The sequence below is a fragment of the Oncorhynchus gorbuscha genome, linkage group LG01, assembly GCF_021184085.1.
Source record: "Oncorhynchus gorbuscha isolate QuinsamMale2020 ecotype Even-year linkage group LG01, OgorEven_v1.0, whole genome shotgun sequence".
NCBI lineage: Eukaryota > Metazoa > Chordata > Actinopteri > Salmoniformes > Salmonidae > Oncorhynchus > Oncorhynchus gorbuscha.
In genome coordinates, this window is record NC_060173.1 from 119,516,548 (window position 1) to 119,529,934 (window position 13,387).

At 48.7% G+C, this 13,387-nt stretch overlaps 1 protein-coding gene across 1 annotated transcript in view; it reads right to left on the reverse strand.

Annotated features, from left to right (window-relative positions):
* LOC123993217 (unconventional myosin-X-like) overlaps positions 1–13,144 on the reverse strand; it is a 249,611-nt gene extending 236,467 nt beyond the window's left edge. Inside the window, 1 exon segment of the mRNA XM_046295154.1 lies at positions 12,859–13,144. Coding sequence (XP_046151110.1) covers positions 12,859–12,879 — 21 coding nt within the window. The 5' untranslated portion in view covers positions 12,880–13,144.
* Positions 13,145–13,387: the final 243 nt, after the last annotated feature.

Here is a 13,387-nt window from a genome sequence, read left to right on the forward strand (position 1 = left end):
CCTCTCCCCAGCCCATTTTGCAAACCACTGACCAGGTCTAGCTAATAGGTATGAAGCAAGCCAGTAGACTGGAGAGTCGTTTGTCCAACAGGAGAGGAGAGTCGTTTGTCCAACAGGAGAGCAGAGGAGAGTCATTTGTCCAACAGGAGAGCAGAGGAGAGTCATTTGTCCAACAGGAGAGGAGAGTCATTTGTCCAACAGGAGAGGAGAGTCATTTGTCCAACAGGAGAGGAGAGTCATTTGTCCAACAGGAGAGGAGAGTCGTTTGTCCAACAGGAGAGGAGAGTCGTTTGTCCAACAGGAGAGGAGAGTCGTTTGTCCAACAGGAGAGGAGAGTCGTTTGTCCAACAGGAGAGGAGAGTCGTTTGTCCAACAGGAGAGGAGAGTCGTTTGTCCAACAGGAGAGGAGAGTCGTTTGTCCAACAGGAGAGGAGAGTCGTTTGTCCAACAGGAGAGGAGAGTCGTTTGTCCAACAGGAGAGGAGAGTCGTTTGTCCAACAGGAGAGGAGAGTCGTTTGTCCAACAGGAGAGCAGAGTCGTTTGTCCAACAGGAGAGCAGAGTCATTTGTCCAACAGGAGAGCAGAGTCGTTTGTCCAACAGGAGAGCAGAGTCGTTTGTCCAACAGGAGAGCAGAGTCGTTTGTCCAACAGGAGAGCAGAGTCGTTTGTCCAACAGGAGAGCAGAGTCGTTTGTCCAACAGGAGAGCAGAGTCGTTTGTCCAACAGGAGAGCAGAGTCGTTTGTCCAACAGGAGAGCAGAGTCGTTTGTCCAACGGGAGAGCAGAGTCGTTTGTCCAACGGGAGAGGAGAGTCGTTTGTCCAACGGGAGAGCAGAGTCGTTTGTCCAACGGGAGAGCAGAGTCGTTTGTCCAACGGGAGAGGAGAGTCGTTTGTCCAACGGGAGAGGAGAGTCGTTTGTCCAACGGGAGAGGAGAGTCGTTTGTCCAACGGGAGAGGAGAGGAGAGTCGTTTGTCCAACGGGAGAGGAGAGGAGAGTCGTTTGTCCAACAGGAGAGGAGAGGAGAGTCGTTTGTCCAACAGGAGAGGAGAGCAGATTCGTTTGTCCAACAGGAGAGCAGAGTCGTTTGTCCAACAGGAGAGCAGAGTCGTTTGTCCAACAGGAGAGCAGAGTCATTTGTCCAACAGGAGAGCAGAGTCGTTTGTCCAACAGGAGAGGAGAGCAGAGTCGTTTGTCCAACAGGAGAGGAGAGCAGAGTCGTTTGTCCAACAGGAGAGGAGAGTCGTTTGTCCAACAGGAGAGCAGAGTCGTTTGTCCAACAGGAGAGCAGAGTCGTTTGTCCAACAGGAGAGCAGAGTCGTTTGTCCAACAGGAGAGTCATTTGTCCAACAGGAGAGGAGAGTCATTTGTCCAACAGGAGAGGAGAGTCGTTTGTCCAACAGGAGAGGAGAGTCGTTTGTCCAACAGGAGAGGAGAGTCGTTTGTCCAACAGGAGAGGAGAGTCGTTTGTCCAACAGGAGAGCAGAGTCGTTTGTCCAACAGGAGAGCAGAGTCGTTTGTCCAACAGGAGAGCAGAGTCGTTTGTCCAACAGGAGAGCAGAGTCGTTTGTCCAACAGGAGAGCAGAGTAATTTGTCCGACAGGAGAGGAGAGTCATTTGTCCAACAGGAGAGCAGAGTCGTTTGTCCAACAGGAGAGGAGAGCAGAGTCGTTTGTCCAACAGGAGAGGAGAGTCGTTTGTCCAACAGGAGAGCAGAGTCGTTTGTCCAACAGGAGAGGAGAGCAGAGTCGTTTGTCCAACAGGAGAGCAGAGTCGTTTGTCCAACAGGAGAGCAGAGTCGTTTGTCCAACAGGAGAGGAGAGTCGTTTGTCCGACAGGAGAGCAGAGTCGTTTGTCCGACAGGAGAGCAGAGTCGTTTGTCCGACAGGAGAGCAGAGTCGTTTGTCCGACAGGAGAGCAGAGTCGTTTGTCCGACAGGAGAGCAGAGTCGTTTGTCCGACAGGAGAGCAGAGTCGTTTGTCCGACAGGAGAGCAGAGTCGTTTGTCCGACAGGAGAGCAGAGTCGTTTGTCCGACAGGAGAGCAGAGTCGTTTGTCCGACAGGAGAGCAGAGTCGTTTGTCCGACAGGAGAGCAGAGTCGTTTGTCCGACAGGAGAGCAGAGTCGTTTGTCCGAGAGGAGAGTCGTTTGTCCGACAGGAGAGGAGAGTCGTTTGTCCGACAGGAGAGGAGAGTCGTTTGTCCGACAGGAGAGGAGAGTCGTTTGTCCGACAGGAGAGGAGAGTCGTTTGTCCGACAGGAGAGGAGAGTCGTTTGTCCGACAGGAGAGGAGAGTCGTTTGTCCGACAGGAGAGGAGAGTCGTTTGTCCGACAGGAGAGGAGAGTCGTTTGTCCGACAGGAGAGGAGAGTCGTTTGTCCGACAGGAGAGCAGAGTCGTTTGTCCGACAGAAGAGGAGAGTCGTTTGTCCGACAGAAGAGGAGAGTCGTTTGTCCGACAGAAGAGGAGAGTCGTTTGTCCGACAGGAGAGGAGAGTCGTTTGTCCGACAGGAGAGGAGAGTCGTTTGTCCGACAGGAGAGTCGTTTGTCCGACAGGAGAGGAGAGTCGTTTGTCCGACAGGAGAGGAGAGTCGTTTGTCCGACAGGAGAGGAGAGTCGTTTGTCCGACAGGAGAGGAGAGTCGTTTGTCCGACAGGAGAGGAGAGTCGTTTGTCCGACAGGAGAGGAGAGTCGTTTGTCCGACAGGAGAGGAGAGTCGTTTGTCCGACAGGAGAGGAGAGTCGTTTGTCCAACGGGGCATGAAAATGAACAGATCTGTAAAGCCTGTGATCTGTGAAGATGAAACCCTAGAGCTCAACCCTAGACAATGTTATGCCTCGACCTCTGACATCAATCCTCAGGAAGTACTAAAAACATGCACCTCCACGTGCTGCAGGACAGACACAGGAACTGGGTAGTGGCTGTGTAGGCAACACGTTTTAATTAAGGCATTTGGATATTACTTCAAATAACACCTGGTCTTTTACATCACCAGAGTAAAGAGCACATTGATTTCTTCAATCCATAAGGAGTCAATATGGATCAGAGAATGCACAAACTGAAGGGGAAATTATAAATACATTAGTTCATTGCTTCCACATTATATTGTCCAGTGGCCTTTTCCCCTTTGTGCTTTTTGGTGTAATGATAGCAGGCCATTAGACAGTCAAAGCAGTCAGGCAGCAGCACCACCTATTCCACTGTTGTGTTAATGCAGCAAGCTAAATGTAGCAACACCAAGGCCCAGGGGACAGAACCAGGCAGTGAGTAGACTAGAGGGGAGGGGGAGGGGGCAAGGTCAGCGGACTGCAGAGTAACTGAGGAGGAGGAGAGGAAGGCTGGGGAGGCCACCTGAAAATACTCTGTCCCATTGTCTAGATGGTTACAAGAGGTTACTATAGAAACATGGAGCTAGAGACAACACAGTCGTTATGATCAATCAACCATATGGCCCAGAGAAGAGTGATGAATGGCCACTTAATGAAATACCTTGTACAGGGGGGTTGCATTACATTTTACATTTACATTTACATTTAAGTCATTTAGCAGACGCTCTTATCCAGAGCGACTTACAAATTGGTGCATTCACCTTATGCAGTTGAGTCACAAATCACCTATCAACCACACCAGGTGTCAGTCTATGGCTTGGGTGACTGGAGTCTGACAATTTTATGGGCTTTCCTCTGACACCACCTATTATAAAATGTCCTGGATGGCAGGAAGCTTGGCACCAGTGATGTACTGGGCCGTTCGCACTACCCTCTGTCGTGACTTGCGGTCGGAGGCCGAGCAGTTTCCATACCAGGCAGTGAGGCAACCAGTCAGGATGCTCTCGATGGTGCAGCTGTAGAACCTTTTGAGGATCTGAGGATCCATGCCAAATCTTTTCAGTCTCCTGCGGGGGAAAAGATTGTCGTGCCCTCTTCACGACTGTCTTGGTATGTTCGGACCATGATCTTTCTTTGGTGATGTGGACTCTCGACCCGCTCCACTACAGCCCCATTGATGTGAATAGGGGCCTGCTCAGCCCGCCTTTTCCTGTAGTCCATGATCAGCTCCTTTGTCTTGATCACAGAGGTTGTTGTCTCTGACCTCCTCCCAAAAGACATTCTCATCATATGTCGGTGATCAGGCCTACCACTGTTGTGTCGAGAGCAAAATTAATGATGGTGTTGGAGTCGTGTTTGGTCACGCAGTCGTGGGTGAACAGGGAATACAGGAGGGGACTAAGTACACACCCCTGAGGGGCACCTGTGTTAAGGATCAGCATGGCAGACATGTTATTGCCTACTCTTACCACCTGGGGTGGCCCATAAGGAAGTCCAGGATCCAGTTGCAGAGGGAGGTGTTTCGTCCCAGAGTCCTTAGCTTATTGATGAGCTTCGTGGCCACTATGGTGTTGAAGGCTGAGCTGTAGTCGATGAACAGCATTCTGACATAGGTGTGCCTTTTGTCCAGGTGAGAAAGGGCAGTTCGGAGTTTGTTTGAGATCGCATCATCTATGGATCTGTTGCGGCGGCATGCGAATTGGAGTGGGTCTGGGGTGTCCGGGAGGATGCTGTTGATGTGAGTCATGACCAGCCTTTCAAAAGCATTTCATGGCTACAGATGTGAATGCTACGGGTCGGTAGTCATTCAGGAAGGTTGCCTTCGTGTTCTTGGGCACAGGGACTAGGGTGGTCTGCTTGAAACATGTTGGTATTACAGACTAGATCAGGGAGAAAATGTCAGTGAAAACACTTAACAGTTGGTCCGCTTTGAGTACACGTCCTGGTAATCCGTCTGGCCCAGCGGCTTTGTGAATGTTGACCTGTTCACGTCGGCTACCGAGGAGGTTATCACAGTCATCCAGAACAGCTGGTGCTCTCATGCATTCAGTGTTACTTGCCTCGAAGCGAGCATGAAAAAAGCATTTAGCTAGTCTGGTCGCGTCACTGGGCAGCTTGCGTCTGGGATTCCCTTTGTAGTCTGTAATAGTTTTCAAGCCACATCCGACAAGCATCTGAATCCTACTACACCGGCTCTCTTAATCCTGTATTGATACTTTGCTCGTTTTGATGGGTCGTCTGAGGGCATAGCGGGATTTCTTATAAGCGTCCGGATTAGTCTCCCTCTCCTTGAAAGCGGTGGCTCTAGCTTTTAGCTCGATGCGGATGTTGCCTGTTGGCTCCCGGTTGGGGTATGTACATATAGTCACTTTGTGGACGACGTCATCGATGCACTTATTGATGAGGTGGTGTATTCCTCAATGCCATTGGATGAATCCCAGAACATGTTCCAGTCTGTACTGTAGCATAACAGTTCTGTTGTGTAGCATCCGCGTCATCTGACCACTTCTGTATTGAGAGAGTCCCTAGTACAACCTGCTTAAGTGTGTGCTTGTAAGCAGGAATCAGGAGGATAGAACTATGGTCAGATTTGCCAAATGGAGGGCGGGGGAGAGCTTTGTATGCAACTCTGTGTGTGGAGTAAAAGTGGTCTAGAATATTTTTCCCCTGATTGCACGTGACATGCTGGTAAAAAACAAAAAAATTGTAAAACTGATTTAAGTTTGCCTGCATTAAAGTCCCCGTCCCCGAGCACCGCTTCTGGGTCAGCATTTTCTTCTTTGCTTAAGAGTATAACCAACCTTATAGAGTTGGTTGAGAGTGGTCTTAGTGCTTCACTTTGTGGTAAATAGACGGCTACGAATAATACAGACTCTTGGTAGATGTTGTGGTCTACAGCTTGTCATACAGTACTCTACCTCAGGCGAGCAATACCTCGAGAATTCTTTAATATAAGACATTGCGCACCAGCTGTTTTTGACAAAAAGACAACCCCATCCCTCATTTTACCAGAGGTAGCGTCTCTGTTCTGCCGGTGCATGTAAAATCCTGCTAGCTCTATATTGTCCATATTTTCATTCAGCCACATCTCTGTGAAACATAAGATGTTACAGTTTAATGTCCTTTGGTTGGATAATCTTAAATCGTAGGTCATCAATTTTATTTTCCAATGTTTGCCTTCCATTGTTATTGCTACCGTGCGATGTGAGTTTAAGCGTCTCCGGATTCTCAGAAGGCCTTTTCTTTTCACGCAAAAGGCTCTGGGTTCCAGTGAAAGCAAGATATCCTTCTAGTCGACCTCGTTAAGGGAAAAAGTTTCTTCCAGTCTGAGTAATCGCTTTTCTGATGTCCAGAAGTAATTTTCGGTCATAAGAGATGGCAACAGCAACATTATATACACAATAACAATAAGTTCAAAAATAAGTTACACAAAAAAGCTTTTTTTTTCAAAATAGAACAATTGGTTTGGATAATATAAAACGTCGTCGTTCTTCTAATAGTGTGAGAAATAACAAACAAAAATATATATACAAACTGCAAATATGCTCAGGAGACAGAAACTTTTATTTTTTATTTATCCGTTATTTTACCAGGTAAATTGACTGAGAACACATTCTCATTTGCAGCAACGACCTGGGGAATAGTTACAGGGGAGAGGAGGGGGAAGAATGTAAACTTGGGATTATTAGGTGACAGTGATAGTTTGAGGGCCAGATTGGGAATTTAGCCAGGACACCGGGGTTAACACCCCTACTCTTACGATAAGTGCCATGGGATCTTTAATGACCTCAGAGAGTCAGGACACCCATTTAACGTCCCATCCGAAAGACGGCACCCTACACAGGGCAATGTCCCCAATCACTGCCCTGGAGCATTGGGATATGTTTTTAGACCAGAGGAAAGAGTGCCTCCTATTGGCCCTCCAACACCACTTGGAGGGCCAATGGTCAGTCCCTGGTCTCCCATCCAGGGACTGACCAGGACCAACCCTGCTTAGCTTCAGAAGCAAGCCAGCAGTGGTACGCAGGGTGGTCTGCTGCTGGCAAAAAGAGCGGCTGTGTGTATTGGCGCCATCTTGCTGATGAGAAGGATATGCTACAACGTCCAAAGACAACAGGTAACTTTACTCTGCTACTTAATAATCTGAACAGAGTGTTTATTTGTAATTAGAATGACTGTGAGAAAACGCATGTTACCTCAATTCGCCTAGCATCGCTGCTCGCTAACTAGCTAATCGAGCCAGTTTCATCATAGCGCTGGATGATTTATGTGACTGCACTTGAAGAATTTTCCAGATTGACTGACCTTCATGTATTCAAGTAATGATGGACTGTTGTTTCTCTATGCTTATTTGAGCGGTTCTTGCCATAGCCCTATTTGGTAAAATACCAAGTCCAGATTATCTTCTGTATACCACCCCTACCTTGTCACAACACAACTGATTGGCTCAAATGCATTAAGAACAGAAATTCCACAAATTAACAAGACACACCTGCTAATTGAAATGTATTCCAGGTGACTACCTCATGAAGTTGGTTGAGAGAATGCTAAGAGTGTGCAACGCTGTCAAAGCAAAGGGTGGCTACTTTGAACAATCTCAAATTGATATTTGTTTAACACTTTTTTGGTTTCTATATGATTCCATATGTGTTATTTCATAGTTTTGATGTCTTCACTCTTATTCCACAATGTAGAAAATAGTAAAAATAAAAACCCTTGAATGAGTAAGTTTCCAAACATATGACTGGTACTATAAATATTTTATTACTACGATGACTGTGGTCATTTGGCTGACTAATAATCATCATACATAACCGTCAACACAAACACCCGTTCTTCTTTCTCTGTGTAGAAGAGCCAACGCCGGTGTAGAAGAGCCAACGCCGGTGTAGTAGAGCCAACGCCGGTGTAGTAGAGCCAACGCCGGTGTAGTAGAGCCAACGCCGGTGTAGTAGAGCCAACGCCGGTGTAGAAGAGCCAACGCCGGTGTAGTAGAGCCAACGCCGGTGTAGAAGAGCCAACGCCGGTGTAGTAGAGCCAACGCCGGTGTAGTAGAGCCAACGCCGGTGTAGTAGAGCCAACGCCGGTGTAGTAGAGCCAACGCCGGTGTAGTAGAGCCAACGCCGGTGTAGTAGAGCCAACGCCGGTGTAGTCGAGCCAACGCCGGTGTAGAAGAGCCAACGCCGGTGTAGAAGAGCCAACGCCGGTGTGGTAGAGCCAACGCCGGTGTAGTAGAGCCAACGCCGGTGTAGTAGAGCCAACGCCAGTGTAGAAGAGCCAACGCCGGTGTAGAAGAACCAACGCCGGTGTAGAAGAGCCAACGCCGGTGTAGTAGAGCCAGAAGCCAATGCTACATTTTCAAACATTACTACTCTTTTGGTACTACTTTAATTTATTACTCATTGTGGGATTTTTAAATAAATGTGTCTAGCACTGTTGAGGAGAGCCTTCAAGTAAAGTGACTGTTCCACTGGATGTCATAAGGTGAATGCACCAATTTGTAAGTCGCTCTGGATAAGAGCGTCTGCTAAATGACTTAAATGTAAATGTAAATGTAAGTAAGAATTTCACTGTACCGTTTACCCCCTGTATCCTGTTCACAGGACTTAAACTTTGATTTGATTTATTAAATGTCTCGCATAAATAGACAAGAATACGTTTAAAGTGCCATACGGTCACCCTTGACAACAACAGAGTAGGTGTGGCCAATGGCACTGACTGTCAGAGCAGGAACCAATGACATGTCTAAAGCAGGAACCAATGGCACTGACTGTCAGGGCAGGAACCAATGATATGTCTAAAGCAGGAACCTGCAACCTCATTTTATTGTTTTGCCTTTCTCTGAACAGAGCAGTCTGGCTGCAGAGGAACAGGCGATGACTTCAGGATGTCCTCTATAGCCAATACATCTCAGCTATGCGGGAGGAAGTGACAGAGTTACAATCGAGGGAGAAGAAATGTTACCACTCAGTGACTCAGTAACCAGAGAATGCGGAGTCTGACCCAACATACCAGCACATGGTTCCTACTTCTAAGACAGAGTCAGAGGACTGGCAGCTACGTCTGCAGGAGTTGTTTTATGACGAGAGGAGAGAATGTAGAGGGGTTGAGGGTGTGAAACCTAATGCCTTGCCACCTCAGGCCTGTGGGATGGAGGTGAGCAGAGGGGAGAGAGGAGAGCGATGGCCTGGAATCTAAGGTTCAGGGTTGGGAATCTGGGAATCCCAAGATGGGAACGTCTGAAGGGGAAACATGTTGAGAGCGACGGAAGGAACCCTCTTCCGGAGAAGAGCCAGTGTGGTTTTACCCGTGAATACCAGCCGTCCCATGGAGAGAATAAATTACATTTCTGGGATTCACCCTCATCGTCACCCTCAGCTCAATAACCAAGGTGTAAAATGGTTGATTTCTCCTGCTGGCTGTGCGAGAGACAGAGTTGTCCGAGAGGCACAAAGACACGGTCTCAGCCCCACAACAGAACAATCAGATCAGATGAAAAACACAGTGAAGATATCAGGATGATTTCCTTTCTTCCTCTTCAGTGTCAAACTGATGCTGAATAGTACTTATAGAATAGTACTTAGTAAGGTAATGACTCCTGGTGTTTGGTTCAGCCACAGGCTGGTGGGTGGTGTGTGTGTGTTGGGGGGTGGGGGCTGGTGGGGTACTCAGTTGTGAGGTTAGATGCATGCAGAGAGGAAGGAGACTACGGCACAGAAGACAGTCTTATACTCAGCTGGCCCCTCCCCGGATGTTGTGTTAAATGCTCTACAACACTGCTTTCTTATTGTTCAACAAGCTTTCTCTGCCCTTAACCTTGTTCTGAACACCTCCAAAACAAAGGTCATGTGGTTCAGTAAGAAGAATACCCCTCTTCCCACAGGTGTGATTACTACCTCTGAAGGTTTAGAGGTTGAGGTAGTCACCTCATACAAGTACTTGGGAGTATGGCTAGACGGTCCACTGACCTTCTCTCAGCACATATCAAAGCTGCAGGCTAAGGTTAAATCTAGACTTGGTTTCCTCTATCGTAATCACTCCTCTTTCACCCCAGCTGCCAAACTAACCCTGATTCAGATGACCATCTTAGATGACTCTTTATGGGGCGTCTCTCCCAGCGTGGCGTTGGGGGAAAGTCTCTCCCAGCGTGGCGTTGGGGGAAAGTCTCTCCCAGCGTGGCGTTGGGGAAAGTCTCTCCCAGCGTGGCGTTGGGGGAAAGTCTCTCCCAGCGTGGCGTTGGGGGAAAGTCTCTCCCAGCGTGGCGTTGGGGGAAAGTCTCTCCGAGCGTGGCGTTGGGGGAAAGTCTCTCCCAGCGTGGCGTTGGGGGAAAGTCTCTCCCAGCGTGGCGTTGGGGGAAAGTCTCTCCCAGCGTGGCGTTGGGGGAAAGTCTCTCCCAGCGTGGCGTGGGGGGAAAGTCTCTCCCAGCGTGGCGTGGGGGAAAGTCTCTCCCAGCGTGGCGTGGGGGGAAAGTCTCTCCCAGCGTGGCGTGGGGGAAAGTCTCTCCCAGCGTGGCGTTGGGGGAAAGTCTCTCCCAGCGTGGCGTTGGGGACTACAGCCCAGAACGAGCGACTACAGCCCAGAACGAGCAACTACAGGCCAGAGCGAGCAACTACAGCCCAGAGCGAGCAACTACAGCCCAGAGCGAGCAACTACAGCCCAGAGCGAGCAACTACAGCCCAGAGCGAGCAACTACAGCCCAGAGCGAGCAACTACAGCCCAGAGCGAGCAACTACAGCCCAGAGTGAGAGTCCCCTGTTCAGGGTAGCCTACACACACTCACAACATGCTCCAGCACAGCAGGCAGTAGGTCGGCAGGCAGCCTAGCTGTTAGAGCAGACAGTAGGGTGGAAGGTAGCCTAGCCTATGTTCCTCAAGCCACACAGCTTAGAGGATAACCCAGCCTTACAGCAGTATGTTCCCCAGGCCACACAGCTTAGAGGATAACCCAGCCTTACAGCAGTATGTTCCCCAGGCCACACAGCTTAGAGGATAACCCAGCCTTACAGCAGTACGTTCCCCAGGCCACACAGCTTAGAGGATAACCCAGCCTTACAGCAGTATGTTCCCCAGGCCACACAGCTTCGAGGATAACCCAGCCTTACAGCAGTATGTTCCCCAGGCCACACAGCTTCGAGGATAACCCAGCCTTACAGCAGTATGTTCCCCAGGTCACACAGCTTAGAGGATAACCCAGCCTTACAGCAGTATGTTCCCCAGGCCACACAGCTTAGAGGATAACCCAGCCTTACAGCAGTATGTTCCCCAGGCCACAAAGCTTAGAGGATAACCCAGCCTTACAGCAGTATGTTCCCCAGGCCACACAGCTTAGAGGATAACCCAGCCTTACAGCAGTATGTTCCCCAGGCCACACAGCTTAGAGGATAACCCAGCCTGACAGCAGTATGTTCCCCAGGCCACACAGCTTAGAGGATAACCCAGCCGTACAGCAGTACGTTCCCCAGGCCACACAGCTTAGAGGATAACCCAGACGTACAGCAGTACGTTCCCCAGGTCATACAGCTTAGAGGATAACCCAGCCGTACAGCAGTACATTCCCCAGGCCACACAGCTGCATATCAGGGTCCAAAAGAGCATAACGAAACTCACTTGTCTCTGTTACATCTACGTTCCTTTAAGAGGACATGTAATACCAAAATGGGACAGTGGCCAATGAGGCCTGGTCTTTTAGTCATCTCTGCATTCCATGGAGTCACAGTGAGGGAGTTTACATGCAATGCTATTATTTAACTCCCTTGACTTGTTGGATTCCAGATGAATTAAATCTGGTTGTTTAATAGGACTAGGGTTATCACACGTCTATCGACATGCCTGTAGTCCTTTGAGTCACAGGTGACTAGGTATGCCCCTAAAAAGAATGCCCTTATGGATCGATGTTCAGTAACAATATATTGGCTGTATACACAGGGTGCCAGGCTATATACACGGGGGTGCCAGGCTATATACACGGGGGTGCCAGGCTATATACACGGGGGTGCCAGGCTATATACACGGGGGTGCCAGGCTATACACGGGGTGCCAGGCTATATACACGGGGTGCCAGGCTATATACACGGGGGTGCCAGGCTATATACACGGGGGTGCCAGGCTATATACACGGGGGTGCCAGGCTATATACACGGGGGTGCCAGGCTATATACACGGGGGTGCCAGGCTATATACACGGGGTGCCAGGCTATATACACGGGGTACCAGGCTATATACACGGGGTACCAGGCTATATACACAGTGCACCAGTAATGAGTCGATGTGCAGGGATACCAGGTAATTGAGGTAGATGTGTACATATGGTAGAGATAGTGACTAGGCAGCAGGATAGATACTAAACAGGGGCAGCAGCGGTGTGACGAGTCAGAAGAGTGTACTATGTGTCTGTAAACTTGTCATCCCGATCGACAGACAGTCCAGCTGCGTCCTGTGTACCTCATCTGCCTTGTACCCCTGCACATTGACTCGTTACGGGTACTCATATTATTTATAGCCTCGCTGTTGTTATTTATTGTGTTACTATTTTACATTTTTGTTCGTTACATTTCCATACTTTTTAACTCTGCGTTGTTGGAAAAGGGCTCGTAAGTAAGTCATTTCTCGGTAAAAGTCTACACCGGTCTGATTCTGCGCACATAAGAAATCAGGTCTGATTAGTGGTCGAGCTGTCCTGTGTCCCTCATCTACCTTGTACCCCTGCACATTGACTCGTTACTGGTCCCAGAGCAGCATGCTGGTGACTGACTGAAGACAGCAGCAGCCTGTTATACACAAACTACTGGAAACGTGTGTTGCTCAACTGCATCTACTCATTGAGAAATAACCAGTGATCATTTCACTTCGCAGGCGAAAGGGACCGCAAAAAAAGTCATTAATTATACCACCCACAAACTGCTGGACAAAAGTGTTCACTGCTCGTAAAGATGTAACAAAAGACGGTCCCGTCTCCGACAATCACTTTGGAATGAAACAATGTTTTGGAGCCGCAACAACTTCCCAAAAATATAACACGTAGAGACTTTGACTTACCTCTACAAAGAAAGAATCCATTTACAATGAATGATCCTCCAAGAAAGTGTTCTGATGTTAGATTCCAGGTCCCACAGTGGAGCGGAGGACGAACATGTATTTCCTGATGCTTTCCATTCGCGAGCAGAGGTCAAGATGAGAGACGTTTCCTTCGCTCTCTTCTCCTAACGGGAATACACACCGAGTAAACCAGGGAATTCCTATTAGCGTCCCAGTCAGAAATCAGTTGTAAACGGGATTTAAAACACCTCAACACAAATAGACACAGCGTCCGTCTGTTTGACTCGTGTAGTGTGTCCGGTATGAATAAGTCCGGTATGAATGAGCCCGGTATATCACTGAAGGCGGAGCTTGAAACCGTAGACTCGCCCATGAACCACGCCCTTATTGGACAGCAGCGTAAATCTAGTGAACTGATGATGATGCGTTTGTTATCATTTTCATTTCAATTATTAGTAGTTTAGTACACTATATATACAAAAGTATGTGGACACGCCTTCAAATTAGTGGATTCATCCATTTCAGCTAC